At 48.2% G+C, this 24,332-nt stretch overlaps 9 protein-coding genes across 9 annotated transcripts; 7 read left to right on the top strand and 2 right to left on the bottom strand.

Moving 5' to 3' along the window:
* Positions 1-614: 614 nt before the first annotated feature.
* Positions 615-2,636, top strand: FIESC28_03783 (uncharacterized protein; the record flags this gene model as incomplete). Its single annotated transcript, XM_031157932.1, has 1 exon — positions 615-2,636. One exon carries the CDS (start codon positions 615-617, stop codon positions 2,634-2,636), a length of 2,022 nt encoding a protein of 673 aa, XP_031017995.1.
* Positions 2,637-3,758: 1,122 nt separating this feature from the next.
* On the top strand, positions 3,759-4,259 carry FIESC28_03782 (uncharacterized protein; the record flags this gene model as incomplete). Its single annotated transcript, XM_031157931.1, has 1 exon — positions 3,759-4,259. The coding sequence occupies one exon, from the start codon at positions 3,759-3,761 to the stop codon at positions 4,257-4,259; it is 501 nt and encodes a 166-aa protein (XP_031017994.1).
* A 169-nt stretch (positions 4,260-4,428) lies between these two features.
* On the bottom strand, positions 4,429-8,457 carry FIESC28_03781 (uncharacterized protein; the record flags this gene model as incomplete). Its single annotated transcript, XM_031157930.1, has 1 exon — positions 4,429-8,457. The coding sequence occupies one exon, from the start codon at positions 8,455-8,457 to the stop codon at positions 4,429-4,431; it is 4,029 nt and encodes a 1,342-aa protein (XP_031017993.1).
* Positions 8,458-9,279: 822 nt separating this feature from the next.
* Positions 9,280-10,180, top strand: FIESC28_03780 (uncharacterized protein; the record flags this gene model as incomplete). Its single annotated transcript, XM_031157929.1, has 5 exons — positions 9,280-9,350; positions 9,399-9,535; positions 9,583-9,696; positions 9,757-9,921; positions 9,969-10,180. The coding sequence occupies 5 exons, from the start codon at positions 9,280-9,282 to the stop codon at positions 10,178-10,180; spliced, it is 699 nt and encodes a 232-aa protein (XP_031017992.1).
* A 460-nt stretch (positions 10,181-10,640) lies between these two features.
* On the top strand, positions 10,641-12,633 carry FIESC28_03779 (uncharacterized protein; the record flags this gene model as incomplete). Its single annotated transcript, XM_031157928.1, has 2 exons — positions 10,641-11,736; positions 11,789-12,633. The coding sequence occupies 2 exons, from the start codon at positions 10,641-10,643 to the stop codon at positions 12,631-12,633; spliced, it is 1,941 nt and encodes a 646-aa protein (XP_031017991.1).
* A 753-nt stretch (positions 12,634-13,386) lies between these two features.
* Positions 13,387-14,361, bottom strand: FIESC28_03778 (uncharacterized protein; the record flags this gene model as incomplete). The annotated part of the gene is made up of 1 exon (XM_031157927.1): positions 13,387-14,361. One exon carries the CDS (start codon positions 14,359-14,361, stop codon positions 13,387-13,389), a length of 975 nt encoding a protein of 324 aa, XP_031017990.1.
* Positions 14,362-15,478: 1,117 nt separating this feature from the next.
* On the top strand, positions 15,479-16,190 carry FIESC28_03777 (uncharacterized protein; the record flags this gene model as incomplete). Its single annotated transcript, XM_031157926.1, has 2 exons — positions 15,479-15,626; positions 15,685-16,190. The coding sequence occupies 2 exons, from the start codon at positions 15,479-15,481 to the stop codon at positions 16,188-16,190; spliced, it is 654 nt and encodes a 217-aa protein (XP_031017989.1).
* Positions 16,191-17,224: 1,034 nt separating this feature from the next.
* FIESC28_03776 (uncharacterized protein) lies at positions 17,225-21,501 on the top strand (the record flags this gene model as incomplete). Its single annotated transcript, XM_031157925.1, has 9 exons — positions 17,225-17,231; positions 17,296-17,498; positions 17,552-17,617; positions 17,673-17,951; positions 18,283-18,337; positions 18,386-18,415; positions 18,467-18,629; positions 18,825-19,447; positions 19,523-21,501. The coding sequence occupies 9 exons, from the start codon at positions 17,225-17,227 to the stop codon at positions 21,499-21,501; spliced, it is 3,405 nt and encodes a 1,134-aa protein (XP_031017988.1).
* A 1,071-nt stretch (positions 21,502-22,572) lies between these two features.
* FIESC28_03775 (uncharacterized protein) lies at positions 22,573-24,252 on the top strand (the record flags this gene model as incomplete). Its single annotated transcript, XM_031157924.1, has 1 exon — positions 22,573-24,252. The coding sequence occupies one exon, from the start codon at positions 22,573-22,575 to the stop codon at positions 24,250-24,252; it is 1,680 nt and encodes a 559-aa protein (XP_031017987.1).
* Between the last annotated feature and the right edge of the window lie 80 nt (positions 24,253-24,332).

The following is a 24,332-nucleotide window of genomic DNA, read 5'->3' as shown; positions in this document are numbered from 1 at the left end:
GTCTCTGAGACTAACTACCGCACACTACTTTAGTCCCTGTTCCACTTCCCCAAAGTGGTCTCACCAGACACTAGCAAAGTCAATGACAACACCTTTGTAGCTGCCATCTGGATTCGGATCTTTTGCCACGGCTTGGTACCTGCGCCAAGTCCATATATGGCTGACACTAAATGGTTAGTGCTAGACTCGATCTCTGTCTCACTGTGCTGTACTGTACAGCACAGTATCGGCCGAACCTCGTCTTGCAGCGAGTGTGCATCACCTCATGTTGTGTTCCGATGGCAACGGGGTTTGGATCCTTGTTTTCAATAGCTTCATTTCTCAGCTCTGCTCCATGGGCCTAGATCGGATCCACGAGCTTGGAGATCCTTGACGGCGTGCACGGCTGGTCCGTTGTTAACTGAAGTTCTGTTTTGTTTGCCCCAATTAATCCTTCAGCTGTGGAAATTTCTGTCTCCAAGGTGTTTTGTCAAAGGGTACATTTACCTTGGACGTTCGCTTGGTCACCCAACCTCTTGCTCAAGCATCACATTCGTTCTTATCCACTCACTTTACCTTTGGGCTCCAGCTTGGCCAAAGATCCCTCCCCATTCTTCCTCTCTTCTGCTTCTCCAATGGCCAGCCAAGCTACCAACCCCTTCTGGAGCCATAAAGATCCCTCCAACGAGGATCTGATTCTGCCATGCACCGCCAGACTAGACCCGACGGTCCCTGTCTCGCAGGAGCAGACGCGTCCTCCTCTGGCTAGCCCTCCTTCCACTCGTTCTCTGCAAGACCCATTCACTACTCCTCCTCCTGCCAGCCCTATCATCAGCCCTGTTTCTACTCCCCCACCAGCCATCACCTCAGACAGAACAGCCCGTAAGGTTGGCATCTACGGTCCTTACTGTGATTCTGCCTCTGCCTCCGAGACATCTCTGAACAGCCATTCTGGTAGAAGGCTTACCGACAATGTCGAGAAGCCTTCACCCGATAGCAAGAAGAGATCGCTATGGACAAGATTCTGGCGTGCTCTGGGCAACCAGTTCTCTCCTCGGGCTTTCTGGGACCTCATCAACCCGAAAGAGTATGTCTATCCCATGACTCTCAAGAAGGGTGCTGCTCTTGCCTTTGTGATGGCTTGTGTCGCTGCTCTTGTCATCTCCAACTGGGCCACCGGTTGGATGGTGAAGGCGATCGCCCAGACTCGTAGGTACATGCTACCTGTTCTGGTCATCGTCCTCACTCTTGAGCCTCTCATGTTCCTCATCATCATGTCCATCGCGCGTGTCCCACCATACAACCCGCCCAAGGCAAGTCCTTCCACTGCTGTCCAGGAGGTCTTCAATGAGAAAAGCCCCAGTGATCTTGAGAAAGGCGTTGTGATCACCACCACTACCGAGGCTTGGGAGACCGCCTTTGTCATCCCCTGCCATAACTCTGACCGCGACGCTTTGCAAAAGGTTATTGAATCTGCACTACCCCACTTCAGACCCCAAGACATCTTCATCATCGACAATGGTCGCTCTCGATACCCCACTGATCTTTCCTTCCGACAGTGGCTCAAGAATCTCCACCCTGAGCTTGTCTACATCTGGTCTCCCATTGGTTCCAAGAATGCTGCCCAGTTCGTCGGTTCTCTTGCAGCTAAGAACTACAAGTACATCCTCACCACTGACGACGACGTCTCTCTACCCGAAAACTACCGCCACCCCATTCATCTGATGAATGAGCAACTCCGTGCTGTCGCTTTCCCTCTCAAGGGTATCGACGCAGATGGCAATGTCCCTCTCGGTATGGTGTCGTGGCAAGACTGCGAGTACCGTATGGCTGGTCTGACCAAGCTTGCCGAGGACCGAACATGTGGTGTCAACTTCCCCCACGGCGCTGGTTGGTTCGTCGATCGTGACATCTTCGTCGAGCTGCTCTCCAAGCACCATCCTATGGACTTTATCGCTGAAGATGCCAATGCTGGTTTCGCCATGATGCGCTTGAACAAGCGTATCGCCTTTGATGCTCAAGTTACTCTGGCGACTGAGGTACCCTCAACTGTCCTTGGTCCCGGTTTGAACTGGTGCAAGCAGCGTGTCAAGTCTTGGGAGATGGGACGCCACAGTCTCATCTGGAAGCTCTTCCGACACCTGTTCAGAATGAATGGTCAACGTACCATTGCAGGAATTCTGATGCAGAAGTTCCTCTTCCTGTACACCCTGGCCTGTCTTGTCATTGACTGGGTCCGCATCCCCGTACTCGTTGCTCTCGGAGCGCACAAGCAGTATTGGATCTTCTTCTGCAGTCTTGCCTTTGTCGCCTGCCTACCTCCCCTTCTTTATAATTACATCAGCTGCTGGCGTCGTCCCGATATGCGCATCGATCTTTGCACCATCGCTACCTACCCTTTCTACAAGCAGCTTTACAGTTTCATATCTGTCTTTGGAGCTGTGCGCTGGGCTCTTTTCTATATTGGTGGACATGTTCGAGCGAAGCCCATCAAACAAATGCTCAAGGATGGTGATGATGCTTGCTTCTGGCTTGACCCCAGGTTTGAGGCCAACCCTGCCTGGTTGGCGGATGAAAAGGAACAGATGGTGGCTTTGGAGTCGGCGAACACAACTGTCATTGGCTCGGCTCCTCCTACACCGGGTGGCTCTAAATAGACCACACATTTCATATTTTGTCTCTTACTTTCTACGATCTATAATTAATTCTTAAAAGATAATATACATAGAAATAATAGTTTATTACAATTTCTCTTTATGCAACATTTGTGCATGTCATTTGGTAGCTCTAGTGTAGCTTTGTTAAATGCAACGGGCCGCAAAATGTCGTTTATCGCATATTAAAATATCCCAGAGTGAGTTACGCGAAGTTTGTGACTCATAATTTTGGGAGCATTGTAGTGACTTTCATACTCATAGCCGATCGGATGTTGCTTCAATTAATAGCAATAGCCCCAGTCATATCTGATGCTGATTCTTCCAGTGATCGCCACTTAATCCCCGAACCCCATTCAAAATTCTCCGTCACTGATCCTTTTAGACCCCTTGAGTCACATCAGCATGAAGTCAATGCATTGACCATACACGTGTCTATGTGACTTTTGACAAGTGTGTGGTTTTTTATGAAAGACTCATATGAAAACATCCTAATCAAACCCATGCATTCGGATGTCTTCATTGTAAAAGGACACAAGCGACTGCAAATTTGATATTAGAAACGGGTTATAAGTCAGGGAAGGAAAGTTGTTTCAATGCAACCTGGTACTATAATGGTCAATGGCATGAATGAAGATAGCGTAGAATGGTTCTTGATTGGCTCGTGCACAACGTGTTGGCATTGACATAAGTTGCACTAAGGACTGGGAGTCTTTATGCCTCAGAGCACAGACCTGAAAAGATGACTCTTTAGCTACGCGAAGTCCCCAAATACTACATACTTGTAGAGCATGAACTTATATAATCTCTAATACACCTTTCTACTTCCACTAGTACCTTTAGAAGTAAGGTTGACTTCTTGGGTATATTGACCCTACTATAGCATAATGAAGTGACTCATTGTAGAACGTATATGACAAGGCATTAAATAGCAACCGATCTGCCAGTCTGTCCCAGTCCTTTCTCCAGTTTATTTATCCAGCAGTCTCTAATTACCAGACATCCCTAACCAGAGTCTCACGTTCCTTCACGACTCCTTGTTACCATTGACTTGGGACAACCAACCGGTACTACTTGATTCTTAATAATAACCGTCCTTGAACAACTGCTGCGATGTTTTCTGCAATGCGCGGCGCAAATTCTCCAACAACAGAAACGCCACCCGATGACAATGTTTCAGCGCTCAGCGCAGATGCGCCCAAGGCCCGAACCCTCTCAGGTCCTCCTAAAGCCCGACCTGCCTCATCCGCCACCGAAATCCTCTTGACCACCACGCGCAAAGAGGCTTCTGAGCAATACGCCCAAGCCGCAAAAGCCGAAAAGGCGTACCGCACCAAGAGGAAGGCCAAATTGGCACGAGCCAACTACAACGAAACGAAGGAACACTTTCGCGAGGCCGTTTCTCACTTCAAGCTGGCTTTCAAGGGCTTGTTCTCCGTGATTGGAAATTTCAGCTATCTCATCAGCGAGAAGCGCGACAACAGAAAACAAGCGGCTGAGAAGAGAGCACATGAGAAGAATCTTGTGAGGAAGAGAAAACTTGAGGAGCAGCTGGCGAAGGCAGAGGCGGAAGCAGGCCCGGTCGCTGATGATGCAGAGGATAAGGAGACGGCTGTTGAGAAGTAGGATGGCTGCTTAAGAATCTATAATGCTATGAGGAGTTTGAGCTCGGTTTCCTTTGTCTTTGATTCAATCTGACTACATGACACTATTTCCTTTATAAATACCCTTCAATATTCAAGCCATAATACAAAGAAACTAATAAAAAGATGCTCAATTGCATTGTCCGTCCTTCTTAAAACATATGCACCCTTCGAGAGGAATGAAACATTGCGGGGAGGAACCCTTTGTGCTCGTCCACACTCTCGATAGCGGTTTGAAGATTTTTGGGCGTCCGTTTCAGAACTGAAGTAGCCAGGTGCTTATCAAGGTGCTGAGCATGCATTTCGCAAATCTTCTCATAAACAGCAAGGACCGTATACTCGCCCAGTGCTGCGGTGGCTTCCTTGCCCTGGTCAAGTAGTCCATCAAAAAGCCCTTTCCCTCCGTCTTCATCATCATCCGAGTCCAGATCCTTGGCACTGACCTCCTTGGCGTCAGACTCGGTGAATGGGAGTTTGAGCATGGACGGTGATACAGATACTGATGATCCCATGCTCTTGACCCGCTCAAGACTCTGATTCCCTGCATCCATAAACCTTGCATAGTTTTCATTCGCAATTTCTGAACTCTTGTTGAGTCTTTCCTTACCTTTCATGGCGCTCGTAGAGCTTTTGATGTACTTGTCCAAGACATTGCACATCTTGCTCTTCTTACGATTCATGTATACCTTCCAGGCGCTCATAAGTCCAGGCTCAATAGCTGAGTTATTGAAGTTGATATCGCTAGCTGAGATGCGATGGCCATAGTACGAATGGGTGGAGCCTAGCTCGAGGTAGCATAAGAACCACTGCGCTCCTGGTGTCCCAGAGAAGCGTGTCAAAACCCACTCTCCTGCGACAAGCTGAAGTTGAGGCTCTTGAATAAAGCCAATGATGCGCACGATGGCCAGCTCATCTTTGGTTGGCTTGGAGCTATTGATGTTTTTGCCAGTCAGGTCCTCCGTGTCGCTGGATTGAGCGTCCTTAGTCAATGGTGCACCATTATCATTTGGCTTTCCAGCCACAATCTGCAAGTCACTGTGAAGCTTCCGTGCCCGGTCTTCTTTGATGATTTTGTCCTCGACTGTTTGTTCGACGTCCAGCTGTTTCTTCAGGATGTGTTGTTCACAGGCGAAGTTGACAACCACACTAGCAAAGCCTGTGCTGATGATGCACCAACCAGATATCTTCTGCTTCGGACTACTGGCTTTGACGACCTGCCTCATGAGCTTCTCCCGGTCGATCATGGTGACGACAATCCTTTGGATGTCGAAGATGCCTTCGATCCCGGAACTGTTGATGATGATAGGGTTTGGACAGGTAAGGTCATCGTCAAGAGAAGTGTATGCTGTGCTAGATCTCTCTAGCTTGGCCTCCGGCGCCAACCTCTTAGCTTCGAGTTCCTGGATTCGAGTTGGTAGGCAGCCTCTCGTTGTAGAGTTCGACGTAAGACTTGATAGGTACGTCTTGACCTCCTGGTCTAGTGACAGCCATTCTGGCACTTCAGGCGTGCTGGGCTTTGGAGGAGAAACGGGCTCTGGAATGACAGCTTTCTCCACAGGTTCAGAGTGATGTCTTCCAAAAGATGGCTTCGTGATTAAAGCACCCCCAAAGCCAGGCAGCTTTGGTGTCTTGACCTTCATGCTTGGGAGCGTTGGTTTGTTGAAGCCCCAACCAGCCCCAGCACCAGACTTTGCGTCTGAAACTGGAGGTTGACTCCCGACCACAGATGTTTGCTGCTGGGCAGATGGAGCTGGAAGTACAGGGTCGGGCTTGACACAATGGTCTTGGATGTAACGAAGAATCTTGCCGATGTTCTCCAGCTCAGGTCCAAGAACTTCAAACGTGGACCCTTTCACGAAAACACAAATATTGCGGACCCAGTCCAGCGGAAGCCCTTCACGTCCATTTGTTTTAATGCAGTCAATGGCATCTCGAAGCATGGTTATTATGCCTTGATAAGCGACCATGACATCTTTCCGCTTCCGCTGAACTTCCGCAGAAATCATCATGTTGTAGCGTCGGCCAGAGTCTTCTTCATTTGAGTAGGCTTTGTGAGAGGCCGGATACATGGAGCGTCCACGAACAGGACTGCCCATAAATGCCCCGGTCCAGTTGAAGACTGAAACATCATTGTGGCTGATGATGACCTCATCGAGAAGACGAGATAAAGCTTTAGCGTACCCTTCTGCATGGAATGACTGGAAGCGAACGCCGAGAATACCCATGAGGGAGTATACGTGGTCAACTGGCACGGTTGCGTTGCGGCTACAAGAAAGCTGGAGAACTCTTTGAGCAGAGAAACCGCTGCGGGCAATACCTTGCTTCCATGAGTCTAGCTGGTTGACTTGGCCGAAACTTGCGATCGACCTTCGATCTTCAAGAACAAGATCCTTTGTTGTTGCAACAAGGGAATAGAGGAGGAAGTTAATAGCATTTTGCGCCTGTATCTCGGCAGTGAGACCTTCTGCTTTAGTTGTGGAGAGGATATGGTGGTTGACCTCTGCAAGGATGTCTTTCACTGGGCTGCTCGCATTGTCGCTCTCATTTCTAACGAGATTATGTGCTGCGAGATAGACGGCGCGACTCATCTCTGGCAGGGCAGTCTCTGTCATCATCTCTCGCGGGAATATGAACCCTAGAGTCTGGAGAATTGAGGCAATGCGAACTGCTGTACCGATACTCTCTGAAGCACCCTGGTCTTCATCATCGTTACTGGCTATGACAACCTCATCTCCGGCCACGAGTGTCCCGAGAGCCGCAGAGTTTGTAATGGCTTCCAAGGCATTCGTCTCGTTTTCGTTGGAGTACACATCGGCTATATCGCCACTGGTATACAGATCAATAAATGGGATCAAAGGGTAAATGTAGCCTAGAGTTTGCACAGGTCGGCTGAGTGACGTCCACTGAGAGTTGGTGAAGTATGCCATTTTGCTCATCACCAACTCTTGTAGAGTCCACGCACGTTTCGACCATTCGGGAGTCGTTCCTTTAATAGCTTTAAAGCTTGGAATGTTAGGGCTGCTATTGACTGGCTCTCCCTTGAACTGCTTCCAGTCATGAATGGCGTCTGCAGCCCGACTGTCTGTGTCAAGATGGACGACACAGAACTCAGCGTTGGCGTACCAATCGCCCATGAGTGAAAGAGACTGGGAAAGCTCTCCGTAATTGAGTTTGTCGATACAGCAAGTGTCAGACCACATGTAACGAGCGCCATAATTCGGGAACATGTTCGTTTTGAAGATATCCCGAGCCTCAGTCATGGACCGCTCGAGCTTGATGACTGACTTCCAGCGTTGGAGCCGGCTCATCATCTCGTCCACAGCATCTCCAAGTCGACGGTCACTACCAAAGAACTTGGCGTCTTGATTGGCTTTGTTCTGATTCGTGATAGATACTTCCAGTGACTTTTGAGCATCGGCATATTCTGCTTCCGCTTCGTCGACTAGAGGAGACACAGTAGGCTTCGGGTCAGTGACCTGTTCCGTATCCTCGCTGATGTCCTTCTGGATGCGATTCATCAGATGGTCAAACATATCTTTCTCCATCATGCAGCGCTCAAGCTTAGACTTCTTAGCGTCTCTGTTCTGTCGCGCCCGATTGACCTGAGACTTTGCGTCGCTGGCAGTAAGGCGCATCTGCAGCAAGTCGCCGACAGTTCTTCCATCTGGGTTGTCACCCAGGAGAGACTCGATCATCTGTTCTTGCTCCAAGATATCAAGCCTAGATTGCTCAAGGACGATGTGAATGTCACCGTCAAGTTCCAAAAGCATACCATTTCGGGACCTTTCAAGGTGCTTCTGTCTCGCTCGCTTGATGTGAGCCAGGGTAATCTCATCGCCCTTCCACCTGTGCGAGAGCATGCAATACGAATCTGAAGGGCTTGTGTTCCAGACATCAACAAGATTGCCCGTCTCAAGGTCAATCAGACGCAGAGGCCGTTGGGGGCTCTCTGTGTCTGGCGACTCGAGAAAGCCGACATCTTGAAGTCCACCAAAGGAATAGTCCTGTGGCTCAATGAATGTTGGCTTGAACTCGGGGACGAACCACAAGTTCAGGATGGTGCGGAGCTTCTCGGGACTGCCACCAATCTCGAGGAACAGCTTTTTAAGATGCTCTGGGGTGAGGTCTGTGTATGTGCTCAGGTCTGTGACCTTTGCAATCTTTTCCGTGATGTTGTCCATGGTCACTGGCTTCAAACCTGAGCTTTGTTTGTACAAGAGTGCTGTTCGTTGATAAGAACTCTATCCCGAAGGAGCTTTGTTGGGGAATGAGTAGTAGTCGAGAAAGCTTCAGAGGTCGGATCCCACAGTCCCTCACTTCCTGAGGAGAAACAGAAATCAACCAGAAGCCGTTTGGACCTGTGACCAGTAAAACCGGGAAGTTCACGCGGATGCTGCCAGTGTTAATAGTGACCCATACTGATTGGCAGTGAGTTGTGACAAGCAATATTGCAACAGGTATGACTCGTTACGTGGCTGATCTATTGGCTGACATGCATTGTTTTTCTGCATTAAATGGTGGTGATATGATACGACCTGCCATCCTCTGGTTTTGGCAATTGATCTACAGACTTTGGAGAGCTGAAAGCCCGTCTTATATGCCGCAAAGACGAATCATGACTGGATATGGATTGACTGGCAATGGACTGCATGAGCTGAACTCCATCTTCGCAAGCTCCAGCACTCGCGATTGGATGTGGGAAGACCCCTCTTTGTCCAGCTGTCAACAGTCATGTAAACATGGACGTATAGACAGAAATGCCTGATTGACTTCTATGTCGCAATTGGCTGTAAGCTTTGTGATGCTGCTTGATGCAGCGCTCAGACTGAGCGGGGTGACGTGGACGGCCAAAGTTTGCATGACCTTGACGAGAGAATATTGAACCTTTGCATGCATGACTTTCTGTACAACCAACCCAGATTTTTTGTTTACAGTTTCATAACGTCCAGCTCGTTCTCGTCTCAACAGATGCGACGGTTGAGACTTCCACCCGAGAATCGACAATGGCTTCCTACCACAGGGTTCTCAGTACGTTTGACAGATCAGTCAATCTCAAGAGCGTCGAATGCGACTAGTATGTCCTTGTTCCTTGCTGTTCAGCTACAGATTCTAATGCTATAAGTGATATTCACCCGTGGGACATACTCATCAACGGCTCGCGATGGGATGGAAAGATCCGACTGGTAGGCTTCGTTGATGTCTTTTTCTTGATCTGCTACTCTGGAGAGTCGCGCTTTGAGAAGGGCATCATTATATATAGTAAGATGATTTCGGATCCCTATCAGAGGAGAACTAACGGCCCGCAGAGGATGATGTCTTCATTCGCAATATACTGCAAGACGCCAATGTCACAGCTGCTGAGCTGGGCCTTGAGGTCGTCAATGAGAGCGAGATTAAAACGGCCAATGATAAAGGTCGAGGTATGTATGCAGAACTTAAGACGAACTTGCAAAGTCAGTTAACCTTCATTTAATGATTAGAACCGGTTCTCGAAAGGCATTTCAAGTTTGAGAGTATACGCGGTGGTCTTGATTATACCGTCACCAGTCTCGGCCATGAAATCGGCGTCAAGACGCGATACGACAAGACAGATTTGAGAAAGTATGAGATCAAAATTCGAAAGGGAAGGGATTTCACCATGAAAAGTAAGTTCGAAAAACATATTCCGCGATGCTATTGCTGATGAAGTTAGAACGCATCCGTCGGGGGGTGACCCAACATGACTTGTTTGATTTGATGCACGACGCAATTCGCCTGGGAATTATCACCCATGCTGAGCTCATTGGTCACATCGTTGGCAAGACAATTGGTGGCACGACTGTGGAGGATATGGGCTCCAAATACTTTGAGGCTATCACGGGAGCTAAGAGCTCGCAGAATTTGGCATTGGCTGCTGACAGATAATTTCTTGTAATGAAGACGGGATTGGCGCTGTACTCTCTCTACCCAAGAATGTGACAGTGATTGAACTTTGTCAGTTGTGAAACGCGACAGAAACAGTTGGCTCTTTTCGTTGCAACGTAGCTCCTCTCCACAACGCCACAACCCCTGTCCTGCACGTCCCCAACAGTGGAAACCAAATATCACTAACTTCACCGTCAGCATATTCTGATTGGATAGACTTGCTCTTTTTCAGCTTAGCCGCCGACATTGACGCCCGTGCTCCTCGGATCGGCTCTGCAATTCTTAGGGGGGCACAAGCAGGGATTTTCCTGCCCAAGGCACACACAATGTCAGATCACATCAGCAGTTCTCAGCCAGCCTCCATCTTTTGGCCATGACTGCATTTGCCGATAAGTTGAGCCCAGCCTTCCAACAACAAGTCCTTGGCGATCCAGCACTCAACTGCCCTCCTTCTCTCATCATGTCCTCGACAGCTGTCCCAGATGCAAGCTCTGGCGGAGATAGCGATGATAACACCGAGCTCATCGTCGCGGTCGTCGCGCTGGTTATTTCTGTACTCGCTTTTGTCATCGCCATTCTCCAGGCGCTTCAACAGTATCTCGGTACCGCGACCGGCTTTTCATCGTGTAGCGAAGCTGTGATAGGGAAATGGGCTCAATTTGCTCGGCGACAAATGCTCTGGACCGAATTCCGTTTTGAAGTCCAGTTTGAGACTCCTGTCATTTTTGTCGCTAAGCCAGGTAACACCAGAGGTCCTCTGGGCGATGATGCTCTCGCAAAGGAGGAGAGGCAAAAGATCATCCGCTTAGATGGCAGCCACGACAACTTCAAATACACAGATACTGTTCAGGAATATGACGATAAGTACAGACAGAGTACCCAGCAGGTTGTCCATACTGCCGACAATGAAAAGGCTACTTGGTTAGCCCTTCTTATGGCAATCGTTCGCATGGAAAAGGAATCACGCGAATGGCAGGGCAAGAAAACATCCGAGTGGCGTAAAGCGACCGGTCCTCGTCCACCACTAGACACGGCAGTGGCGCCCGAACAACCCGCTACCCATCACTCATTACTGGTCTGCATGCAGAGGAAAAGACGTACCTGGGACAGCATGCCCAAAGACTTCGCAAAGCCCTACGCTACCACCACAATATCTCACATTGTAGAGATCGCTGCCATGCTGGGTATCCATTGGAGACAATTTGACCTCAACAACGACCAGTATCGTGCCCAAGGCAACGGCTTTGTTCTTTATGGCTCTTACACTGATGGTCTTGGTATTTGTTTCAACATTCAAAAGCAAGGTCCGACATGGTTTGAGAAGAATCGCATCGTCCCCAGTTACAAAGTCAAGCAATTGTGCTTTGGCATGGCGCCGACAATTCTTTACCGGGATCGTAAGGTTTATGCAGATGAGGCCAAGGGCGCTGAGACTCTCCAGCTCGGAAGTCTTTCAGAGATAGCCAAGACTCTCGTGGTTCTCGGCTGTGACATCAACACTGTGAACTATTTCCGCAAAAACACCGACCAGGCTCGTCACAGCCATCTATTTGCCAGTAAGTTACCATCGACTGAATGAAGAAATGAACTAGTTCTAACATCCAACAGTTCCATTCGAGATCCTCGGAATGGTAGGCGAAATGTTACATGTCAAGGACACTGTTTTCCGTATGCTTCCAAACCCAACTGTCTTCTACTGGGATCCCAGTACCTTCTCTCTGCCCAATCTGCTATCCGAATACATCACGTCTTTACGCCTCCTTCGTGAGAAGCACCTGGCAGGCAGTGAACAAATCAAGAGTATCTTGGATTGGGCAGAGACAGACCAGAGGTTCCCACTCTTGCGAGCAGAAGGATCAACGCTGGACGTGTTTGGCGAAGACATCAACGGAGCTACTCTAGTCAATAGCCTCGACCATCTACGTGCTGGCATCGAGCTATGCGACGAATTCTTTGCCAAAATGAAGAAGCCGAGTCTTTCTCTGGTCAAACAGGTTACACGTACGCACATTCAAGAAGTCATGAGCATTCTCCACGAGAAGACCGAAAAGGACGACAAGACTACCAACGAGGACACGAATAACGCCATGAATAATGCACCCATCACCATCCACGACATTGACTCAGCGCCAGCAGACGAGAGAGAAAGTCTATTGATGCAAATGTACTTTGATCGCGTTCGACCAAACGTCGCTCGAACCATCGGCCAACAGACCCTGCTAAGCAAGCATATGAGAGAAAGACGAGACTCTGTTCCCTCCGACAACGGTTCTAATATCGCCAGCCCAAGGTCTGCCAAGATGTATACAACAAGCGACGAGGTCAACGAAATATGGTGTGTCCTTGTCTTCCGTATGCTGTGCTGGCTACAACTACATGACTTTCACAAGATGGATATTCATATTACGAAAAGTGATGCTTATGCGAGCCGAATTCCTGTTTACATTGTCTGATTAGGGTATTGCGCATTGGCCAACGGTGGATGGAGGTTCTTCAGATCCTAGTCATTCCAAATTGAAAGAGTCTTCATAAAGAGCATTAGTCGATTGGACAAGCCGGCAGTAGATTGGCATTTGTATTGGTAATGAGTTATATACAACTTAAGAATGACTAGACATGATACCATGAATCGATTAGGTTTCACCTTTGGCTACGGTGCCTGTGAAAATGTGTTGAGGTCGCCAAAGCGCGGGCGATTAGCCCGCCTGGATGATAGTTATGATAGTTAGCTCCGCTTCTCGTAATCACTGGAGTCTTTGTAGCTAGTGCCTGCGTTGAGGTCCATTAAGATAGATCTTTGAGGCTAAAAACATCACCGAACGAAGCGTGCTTTGTCAACTCACACATTGGACTCTTGCTATTATGGCTTTTGATGGTGTATGTAAATCTTTATTTTGTCGATGTAATCTTAACTAGGCAACTCGATCACGCTTTCAATATAGCTAGCTACTTGTGTCGACTTTTGCGTCGAGAGACTCACATTCGATGAAGGATGTAGGATCGAGTTGGCATGTTAGAGTAATAGTTAGCACAAAATCTTTCTTTTTCTTTTAATTATCAATCTGCAGTGATTTTATCATCTGCTACGCTTACGAGAAAATGCGTATCGCGGGCTTTGTCGCGCACATCTTCAAGACCACTGTTGATATTACACTCTCATCGAGGTCATCCCCGAAGCTATGCGTTTGGAACCCTCCTTCATTCACTCATCCATCAATCCAGTTTACGATTCTAAGCGCACAATCCTTCCAGGCAATATCCATCATCAAGTGGTGAGCTGATCCTGGGACTGAGATAGTGGTGACTATCCCACTACTATTACCAGTCTCTGACTTTCCTGACAATTCCGACGCTGCCACATGGTATGCTTTAGCATTCTCCTCAACCATAGAAGCGGTTACCAGACGGTCATTGGATCCAGAAATGAGTAGGACCTTGCGCGACTGCGCTGATTGACCTTCTATCCCAACAAGACTCTTCAGGACATCATTTGCTGTTCCAAATGACCAGAACACGCTAAGCCCCGTCCGAATGCCTTCACTTTCCGTCTTACAGTCAGACAACCATCGCGTAACAGTCTCTTCAGGAGTTTCGGGTTGAAAAAATGCTGCTCGAACTTGGTCCAGCGTGTCGAGCTGTGAACGGGGACTCCATGGGTACTTGTACCCATCGGGAGCCTCAACTCTTTCCCAATTGGCCATGATCTCTTTTCCACCACCGGAAAGAGGCGCCGCAGCCAATAGAACCAATCCACCGAATTGAACGGGTGACGAGTTGCTTTGCGACCGTTGTGCAAGCAGGTACTGCATATGTCCACCACCAAAAGAGTGCCCAACAAGTACAATCGGCGGTGCGTCAGGATGTCGCCCCTTGATAGAAACTGCCGCTGCCATGATATCCTCGATATAGTTGTCCAACGACGTAAGGAGGGTTCGTGTTACCCACGACATCGGCCATGATTTGCCATGGCCACGTAACGATAGTGAGTAAGTCGGATAGCCATGAGATGCGAGAAAGGTAAGGAAGTTTTGATAATCTTCAGCCGAGCAAAACGCGCCATGGAGGCATAGTATAGGTGCCTTATGATTCCCAGGAGGAATGCAGGTCAGCAGCTCGAGATCGCCGGAAGGGGTCGTGAGAGAAAAGGACTCGACCGCTGGAGTGACCGCAGTTTCGGACATTGTGAGAGAAGTCTGAACTTTGTTCTTCTAGACCTCGAGACAAAAGACCAAAAAGAATTATGGTGGATGTAAGCCCTTCTCTCTGTCATCATCTCAATTTAAAGCGATAAGAATTGTGGAGTGAGATCTCGGATTAGAACCTGCAGGGGGTCCGAGCTAACAAATCAAAGACCGAGAGACATACCCTGGCGGACTTATGTTAGTCCGACTCCAGCTTACCCTTGACCTCTTCTGTATTCAACATCATACGACTCAAAGAACCGAGACGTTGTGGGATATCTTTTCTGGCGACTATCTTCTTCTCAATAGCAGATCTAGTATGGCTTAGTCGATTCATTCATATCAACATAAGCGGAAATAGATGGCTTGATGACATCGCGCTCAAAGCTTTGTTATCTGGTGTGGTCGCTTGTTCAGCAGACTTCCATAATTTTATGTAGTATCTAAAACCGAACACCAAAACCATATTACAACTGAGACGAGATGGACAGCTGGGTTGCGCACCAGCTCTTTGGTACTATTCTTCTACCGAAAATAAATACACCCATCCCTCAATATCATCCCATACCACATTGTTCGGCTATTGCCCCTCCTCAGTTGGCTTCAGCTCCCTGAGCACCACATTTATTCTCGCAATAGTATGTCATCTATTGCCAAATAGTATGTAAAGCGGCAAAAGCCCCAAGTCACAATACAAGCCGGAATGGGTGACTCACCTTATCGCGAACTACTAGCCTAAAACGCACATGGCTCAATTAATGGGTCAAGAGTTCGGCAATTGCCACGTGCCGGTTAAGCTTTCGCCTCCAGTCAACATCCTGGTTGCTTGGTGATAGTGTCAACGGCGGGCGTCTATAGCCGCGCAAATGGTCTGTCAACCTTAATGAATCTAGACGTCGACTGACCCGCCTCATTATCATCACTGGCAGCTACCTCTATGAATCGGCTCGCCCAGAGGCTTCTCACTTGGTACGAAGCCCGATAAGCCAGTTCTGCAGTAGACAATTCAAGGTATAAAGACTCAGACATATCTGGACATTCTTCTTTTCAACCAACTCTTCCACCCAAACACACAATCACCTCTCTTTCTACTTCCATCGATCATCCGACCCAAACTATGATCCCCCCCAAGGTCATCCTTCTCGGCTTGGCCGCTGTTGCCAATGCCGTTCCTTTCATGACTGAGCGCGACCTCAACTCGACCGTCTGGACTCCCGAGCACGTTCTTAAGCAAGACGAAGTAATCCTCTATGGCAGTGGCCGCAGTAAGCTCCACTCTATACCTGACCTTTCATCAAAGCCGCCGACTAACACATTCTGTAGTGGAAGTCGTTCATGTTAGCGTCTACGAGAAGCTTCTTGAGTTTCAGGGCGTCAGCCCCGAGACTCCTGGGATCGACCACGCCTTCCTGGAGGCCGGAGCCAAGGCTTTCAAAGAGGCCAGGGCTCTTGCCACCCGCGATGTCGAAAAACGCGGTTGCGATGGAACTGCCGCCTACGTAACTAACACCACTCAGCGTTTTGTCGACTGGGACGTGCAGATGTCCCCCGTCGTCATCGGCGCAGGCCGTAACAGTATTGACGTGAGCGTCGCCCGCTCCTGGAGCACCTCTAACGGTATCACCGTAAGCGCAGGCCCTGACTGGAAGGCTGTCAAGGATCGCCTCGGTGCCAACTTTGGTATCAACTACTCGCGCAGCTGGACGACTCAAGCCACCGTCATGGTCCGCGGCACCGTTTACAGTGGGGAGACAGGTGTTGTTATTACCAGACCCTGGACCAACCGTCGATACGGACGTGTCTTCCAGGGCTGCGTTGGTTCTATGTGAGAGATTGGTACTTGGATGGCTGACTCCCACGACGAGGGATCTTATGAGGGTGTTAGTTGGGTTGCCGGTGCTATTACCATGTGCATCAAGAACCAGAGCGGCATTCCTCTTTCGCGTTGTAATGACGGCGGTAACTTCCGCTAACCCTTTTATAAGATGGAAGTTACTTAACTCACAAATTCCTTTCTATCCTGGGCAGTTGGACTTTGAGGTAAGTTTAGCATCTACACTCTAAGAATATTACGCGTCAGTAGCAGTTTACAAAATATACTATCCCTATATATAGCCTCACAGTCTTATCTTAGTCTTAGTCTATCAATTAAACTTTCCTCTCATTATCAGACAACGCTTACATAGTGACTCGATACATGAGATTGTCTGACAATTCGTCTTGTTTAAATCTGGTGATGTGCAGGGTTTAAAGTGAGGCGTGGGTGAGTTATAATGATTGGCTGCATTTCCAGTCACGAATTCGTGCGTTTCTGCCTTGCTGTCCGTCCGCAGGGGCAACAAGGCATGGATGCCTGATCTCTCTTGTCTCATAAGGCATTTTACAACCCAACCGTCAGCACTAAACCCTTTCCCCTCAATTTTCCAATCAGCGACACCGAACAATAAACCTCCCCCGATGTTATCCTCAAGGCTTCCATGAACTAGACTGTATTCCTCTATCTTATTTGAGAGGCCAAGCCCCGCTATGCCGCTCACTAGCCATACAAACTTCAGAATCCGCGGCATCCCGCTTAGTTATGAAAGGAAGGACAGCGTTCGACAACTTGTCAAAGAAAACCTAGAACTCGACTCAGCGACAAGAATCAACATCCATTCTTTGGCAGTATCACCGAGCGACCATACCAGTAGGGTAGCTACACTCAGCTTCTCTAACATACCAAAGTGCTTCTTAGACCAGTCCAGAAACGAATGGGCGTTCCACCTAAAAGATGGAGAGGACCTGGATTTGAGTAATTCCATTGTTTTTGACACGCACTTTAGAGGATTCACGCCTTTGCAGCGTGCGGACAGTGATAGCTGTCATGTCGAGTAAGTCACCAAAAACAAAAAACTGATATTTGCCAATTCTGATCCTTTGTGAGTATAATTGCAGTGACTGGACTTGGCGGCCACGCCCTTGGTTCATTCAAACAAAGGAACGGACCATTTGTCTGGCTTCGAGACGGATTACCTGTGGATGAACCAGACCTGAGGATTCTCTCTTACGGATACGATACCACCATTGTCAATAGCAGTTCTTTCCAAAATCTAACAGACTTAGCAAGATCTTTACAACTTGACCTAAAGGGTATCCAGGTAAGGATGGAAAGAACTAAGACCAAGATTTATGCTTGTCTAACAGGGTTCAGGACCCAAGTCATCCTCGACCTATAATCTTCATAGCACATAGCCTTGGAGGTCTTCTCGTTAAAGAGGTATGTTGAACATTGCGCAGAACCCTTTTCTTCCTTCTGACCGTGTGATATCTAGACGATGGTGCAATTCGCACAAGATACTGTTTCATCCGAAAGATCTGTGCTTGATTTGATCTCCGGCTTTATGTTTTTTGGAGTCCCTCACCAGGGACTCGCTGTAGAGTGTCTAGTCCCCATGATTAGGGACTCGCCTAACCGAGCGCTCCTGGAGTCCCTTGGCAAGAACTCCCCTCTTCTTTCTCGTCTACAGCGAGAATTTAAAATGGCAATAGACACAAGATGCTGTTCGGTAGTCGCATTCTATGAGACTGAGAGGTCCTTTACTGCTCAAGAGGTATGTTTGCGAATTTCTTAACTAGCATAAGACTCTCAAATAGCGATTCTTGAAGATGTCACTATTCTACAGACGCATATGATAATAGATATCTTGAGAGCATAGAGTAGTCAGTTGTTTAATCCTTTGTATCCTCTAATGTGGGTCTAGGTACATCCAGGGAGATGGGAGCTGAGCGGCCCCAGTGAGGTACTAGTTGAAGTGTCTTCAGCGAATTGTGGCAGCATTCGGCAGCACCCCATCAACCGCAACCACTCCGAGATTGTCAAGTTTAGCAGCCGACAGGACGAGCTATATAGATGGGTGGTTTTGGCCTTGAAGCCTTTGTTAGCAGATTGTCGAGTCCTACTGGGGTCTGGAGGAACTGAAATCGGGCATAACCGTGGGTAGTTACAACCTCATGTAGTTGAATACCACACTAACGCATCTGTTAGCCATCGTATCAAGATCAGAGGACGAGAAGAGTACGTGATTGGAAACATAGATTCACTTGGAGGTGCGCTGATTTACTGAAGGCTGCCTACGATCTCTTGCGTTCCCCGAACAGGATCACAGATACAGTCATCTCCGTTACGACAAAAATACCTGCGAATGGCTTGTGGAAGACCCACAGTACCAGGCTTGGCTGAAAGCCCCTCGAGGCCTTTTCTGGATCAAGGGTTCTCCTGGAACTGGAAAGTCTGTTTTGATGAAGTTCGCTGTTGAGGCAATGCAACGCAAATATCCAGCGGATTTTGTAGTATCCTTTTTCATCCACGGGCGTGGAGTGCCACTACAAAGGAGTCTGTTAGGTGTTTATCGCGCATTACTGAGTTCCCTACTTGGTTCAATTCCTAGCTACCTAAGAGACCTTGCCCAACGATTTAATCATAGGCAAGAACGCTTCGGATCATACGAACGCAAAGACGGGTGGGTCTGGACAGAGTCGGAGCTTGAAGAATTTCTGTTCAAGGTTCTAAGCCAAGGAACAAATACACACCCTGTAACGATACATGTGGACGCATTGGATGAGTGCGGAGAGCACGATGCGAAGAGGCTGCTCCAGTACTTCAACGATATTATGCGCATTGTGGACGAAGAACAAGGCCTGTTGAAAATATGCTTCTCCTCGAGACATTATCCAATCTTGGGCCTCGAGACCATGCCGACACTACTTGCCGAGGAGAGGAATGGTGAAGACATCAAGTTGGTTGTCCGAAATCGCCTCAGACGTTTCAACTTGCACGACAAGTGCCATCAGATCGAGGATGGCATCTTGGATAAAGCTCAGGGGGGCTTTCAGTGGGCTATCCTGACGACGGACATCATTCGCAATGAACTTTTGCGCGGCTTGAACAGTGCTCATATCCATCAGGCGGTTACCACCATCCCTATGGACCTCCAGCAGATCTATAAATTTATCCTCAAAGGCGCCGAGGGCGAGGAGAGAGCCCACATGGTTAATCTGTTCCAGTGGGTATTGTTTTCTGAGCGGCCTTTATCTGCTCACGAACTTCGTGAGGCCCTTGCTACTAGTTGAGACACGAAACTTGCTGCGACATCACAATTGAGGGATCACCCGAACTATTCAGATACTGTATCTCAATTTGAGATTCGGGTTCGACATATCTCACGCGGCTTGGTGGAGTTCCAGACACGAGAAATTTGGGAGAAGTATCAAGCTAATGGCGAAGACTGGGACCGGGAGGCCCAGTTTATTCACCAGTCTGCTGCAGACTTTGTTCTACGTGAATTCCTCATCGAGGTCGACGTCGGTCTAGGCCTTCAGTCTATTGGTAGGACGGCCCACTTTCAAATTTCCAGGTCTTGTCTAAGATACATTGTCCTACGGGATATACTTGAAAGCAGCGAACTATCACGGAACGAACTCTCAGTCAACTTTCCTTTGTTACCATACGCCGTCACATTTCTCCTTCGTCACATCAAGCTTGTGGAAGAAAGTAACATAACACAAACCGACCTCTTGGAAATTACTGAATGGCATCAACGAGCCCATGTAAGGAGGTTCTCAGCTCTCTGGCTGAAAATGGATCCTGATCATAGTCACGCACCCATGGGTTGGCCTTTTGCAGGTGCAACAGCTACACATATCCTTGTGGGTCTCGGGTCAAGGAGCGCCCTCCGAGAGTATCTCAACCATCACACGGTCGACTTTAATGCTAGAGACTGCTATGGAAACACTCCTCTCCTACTTGCTCTCAGAGATAACCAAGAACACCTAGCTTTGTTGCTCATAGAGCATTCAATCTCCCTACAGGCGAGTGATGGTTCTTTACTTCGAAAAGCTGCTCACACTGAGTATCTAGAAGAGAGTGTAGACCTCCTGGGTCATGTAAATACAACAAACAGTGATGGGGAGACACCTTTGGGCGTGGCTGTGTCGACGAAAGCCCATGAAGCAATCCAATCTCTGCTTAAAGCTGGTGCAGACCCGAAGGCGGAGAAGGGACTCCTATTTTATGCTATTGGCAACCTTGACATGCTTCTTTTGAGCGATCTGATCGCCAGGAAAGTTTGTCTCGATGGTGCCGTCTTCTTTGCTGTCCAGACTTTGGTCGCATCAGGCCAGAATGATCATGAGACACCTGTTTATGAGATCATATCGGCCTTGTTGAAAGCAGGAGCCAACACACACAAGATTCCCGGTGTAGTGAAGGACTTTAATATTGACTATCCTGAGTACGAGGAGGATGAATATGAAGACGTCGAGGCGATCATTGTGGCCACAAAGCAAGGACTAGGGTCTGTGGTAAAGCTTCTGATCTCACACGGCGTTTCCCCCGATGTTGAAGATTCAGAAGGAGATTATCCATTACTCATAGCCGCGAGGAACGGTCGATCTGATATTGTAGAGGCTCTGAGACATACCGATATCGACGAGATCATGTATCCTTATATCAGGCATGATACAGCCATCATTCTTCTCAGAAGCCTCTATGGAGACGGTATACCGTCAAACATCCTCATACAGTGCGTCAGAGTTAATGAGTTCGAGTTGGCGCAGTTTATTCTACAGTCAGACAATGGAATCTGGAGCACCACTGACGATTGGCCTGAAGCAGCCTTGTGGTTAGCTTTAGAGAACATATATCTAAAAGCAACTCTATCATATACTACCTCTTTTTCTCTACATCAGCAAAGAAAGGAAATAGATTTAAAGAGGTACAAAATGGTAGAGCTGCTCCTTAGGATGTGTGACATCGATTTATCCATCAAGAACGATACTGGCGAAACCCCACTCTGGTGGTGTGTCACACGGAGTAAGAGAGACATCGCAAGCTTGATTCTTAACACAGGAAAGGTTGATATTCACAAGTACACCGACGATGATAATGAATCACCTTTCTGGTGGACTATTCGACACGGGGATAATAATCTAGTTGAGCTTCTCCTTGGTTTAGATCAAGGTCATATCCATTCGAGGTGGAAGGGACGAACGGCGTTCTGGTGGCTAACTAAAGGACGACCTTATGAACGTGGACGGATTGCTATTGCTAAAGCTGCACTTTGTGGGAAACTTTTCAATTGTAAAACACTTAAACAGGATTAGATTAATACTATGAGGTTAGTGATGCTGACTCCTCAGAGGCTTAGGGGCCAGTAAGCGAGATGCAGATCGTTAACATTGTTAAGTAAGTACAACCTCGGATGTTTTAGTCTACCAATGACCCAAGACGTGTACTTGGCGATAAGAAGGTAGACTAAGTGTAAATTGCACCAACTACCACAGAATTGAGGATTGTTTCAACAATTTACCAAGCCGGCTTGCTTGGCTTAAGCACAGTGAGGTAGCTTAAACATGCCAGCCTTTCAAACACTAAGGAGGAAAGAAGTCTATTACTACAACGTCGGGCTGCTTTTTAAGAGTACATACAGATATATTATTCTGTTCTTAGCTTGCATTTAGGTATTTCTATCAGTGATTAAACTCTATTACACACAGACTATTCATTGGAGACAATTGGCTAGACCCATCAGTTTCTTGAAGCGATTGATGGCAGTAACCCTAACTATCCTTCCTGATGTTAAGATCACAAACCAACCACCCGTGGTACCCCGCATTCTATAGCTTATCGATCTGGTAATTCTTCCGATACTATATATCCGCGCTAGTCCAATTCGGGTTTTTGCTCAGGGTTATCGTTCTGCACTTCCGTTGTGTATATAAACTTCCGAAAATTACTCCGCACTATAAAGCGAGGTGGATGAACTGCAGGTCCGGTCAGTATGAGGTATCATGCAATAGAGGCTGAAGTACTAATAAAACAGTTATCTACTGAAGAGTTAAAGGTTGTAGCCTACGGGGCTTATGTTTTGTATCTTGTATCTTACACTGTACAACTTGAAGTTGAATTTCCGCCACTACCTCGGCACACTAGTAACGCGTTATCCCCAGAAGAGAAGGTTCATAAAAGTCCAAACCTTTTCTAGTGATTGCAACATTGCAAGGGTAACTTGACCAATCCATTTAATGTCCAAGGAAATGCGGGCATCTTCTAGTCCATACGATCGCCACACGTGTTGGAGCCTTACATATATTATTTCATCGCTCGGCCGGCACGACACTCTGTACCATGCAATATCAGGTTCCTTCTCAATCACACATTACTGAGGTTCAGTCATGGTGTCCTTCACCACCCTCGTCGCCTGCCTGTCCGGTGTCATAGTCGTTACAGGATCGTCAATCCCCCCATCCAGATCTGCCTACGCGCCCAAGCACGCATCATGTCCCTCTACGCCACTAGTCAGAGACGCTAAAGGCGTCAGTGCTTCTGAGTCCAGTTTCGTCACCCAGAGACATCGCAAGGCTTCCGCTGCTTTGAAGACCTGGTTGAAATCCGTCGACAAGAGCTTCGACGAAGCTACCAGAGGATGGTCTGGATATGACGACGGAAATGGCGCCAAGGCTCCCGTAATTGCTCTCACTTCCAGCGGCGGCGGATACAGGGCTATGCTTAGTGGTGCCGGTGTTGTCAAGGCCTTCGATGGACGCGAGAAAATCAAGACAGGTGTCAGTGGACTCTACCAAGCGCTCACCTACGAAGCAGGTCTCTCAGGCGGTTCATGGCTTTTATCATCGCTTGCAAGCAACAACTACTCCACAGTCAGCTCGCTGCAGAAGAGCCTGTGGGAAGAAGCACTTGAGGACAGTCTTCTCGTCACTAGCATTCTGGCTTCGTCTGAGAAGAAATCCGTTTATGATACGGTCAGAGCAGATGTAAAGGCGAAGGAGAAGGCTGGCTTTGAACCAACCATCATTGATCCTTGGGGCCGGCTACTCGCGTATGGCCTGCTAGACGGCCCCAACGGGGGAGTGCGCAACACAATGTCCAGTATCGCGCAGACCTCTAGTTTCAAGAACCACCTGGCGCCATACCCGATCATCACAGCTCTTGGTCTCGAGACTGGGTCGTGCATTCCAGATAGAAATGCGACGCAGTACGAGTTCCATCCCTACGAGTTTGGATCTTGGGATGCTGGAGTTGCGGCCTTTGCCGTCTCCAAGTATATCGGGACGTCGTTCTCTAATGGCCATCCTACCAAGCGCTGCATTACCAACTATGACCAGCTCGCTTACGTGCTTGGTATATCCTCCAACGTCTTTGCAGCAGGCTGTGAACCTATCGCGGCCAATAATTCCGCAGCTGCCACACTAGTTGAGAATTTTGCCGCTTTGGTGTCTCCACCTGGCTCAGGAAAGGACGAGGTCTCTGTGCGCCAGAGCTTCGGCCTAATTCCCAATCCGTTCCAGGGACGTCACAAGTCCCCCGAGGTTTCTTCTCTCTCAACTCTGGAGCTAGTAGATGGTGGTGTTGGCGTCGGCTACCAGGGCAACCCGATCTGGCCATTCTTGTACAGGTCGGATGTGGACGTGATCATTGTCAATGAGAACTCTGCCGATACGAAGGACAATTATCCCAACGGTACACAGATTGTGAACACCTACAAAGCAGCTGTGGCGGCAGGGCTGAAACGCATGCCTACTATTCCATCCTCTGAGACATTTGTGGCCAAGAAGTTGAATCAGAAGCCGGTCCTTTTCGGCTGTAATAAGAAGGATGTCGTTACTATCATCTATATTCCCAACTTCAACTATACTTTCGAAAGTGGCCAGCCAACTTCGAAGATCCAGTATTTCAAGAACGAAACGGTGGGAATGATCGATAACGGCGTGGAAGTGGGTAACTATGGTGGCAAGGATAACTGGCCGCTGTGCCTGGCGTGTGGTATAATGAAGAAGCAGGATGGGAAGTTGCCTAAAGGGTGCAAGGCATGCTTCAAAGAGTACTGCTTTAACTGAGACTGCGAGGAAGTTTGCGTCGATTCCACTACCTTATATCTTTCTCAAGAAGTATATTGGAGTATTGGTACATTCCCACC

The sequence above is a fragment of the Fusarium coffeatum genome (genome assembly GCF_003316985.1).
Source record: "Fusarium coffeatum strain FIESC_28 chromosome Unknown BRIP53273_contig_78, whole genome shotgun sequence".
Taxonomy (NCBI): Eukaryota; Fungi; Ascomycota; class Sordariomycetes; order Hypocreales; family Nectriaceae; genus Fusarium; species Fusarium coffeatum.
This window is presented reverse-complemented; position numbering and strand designations above follow the sequence as displayed.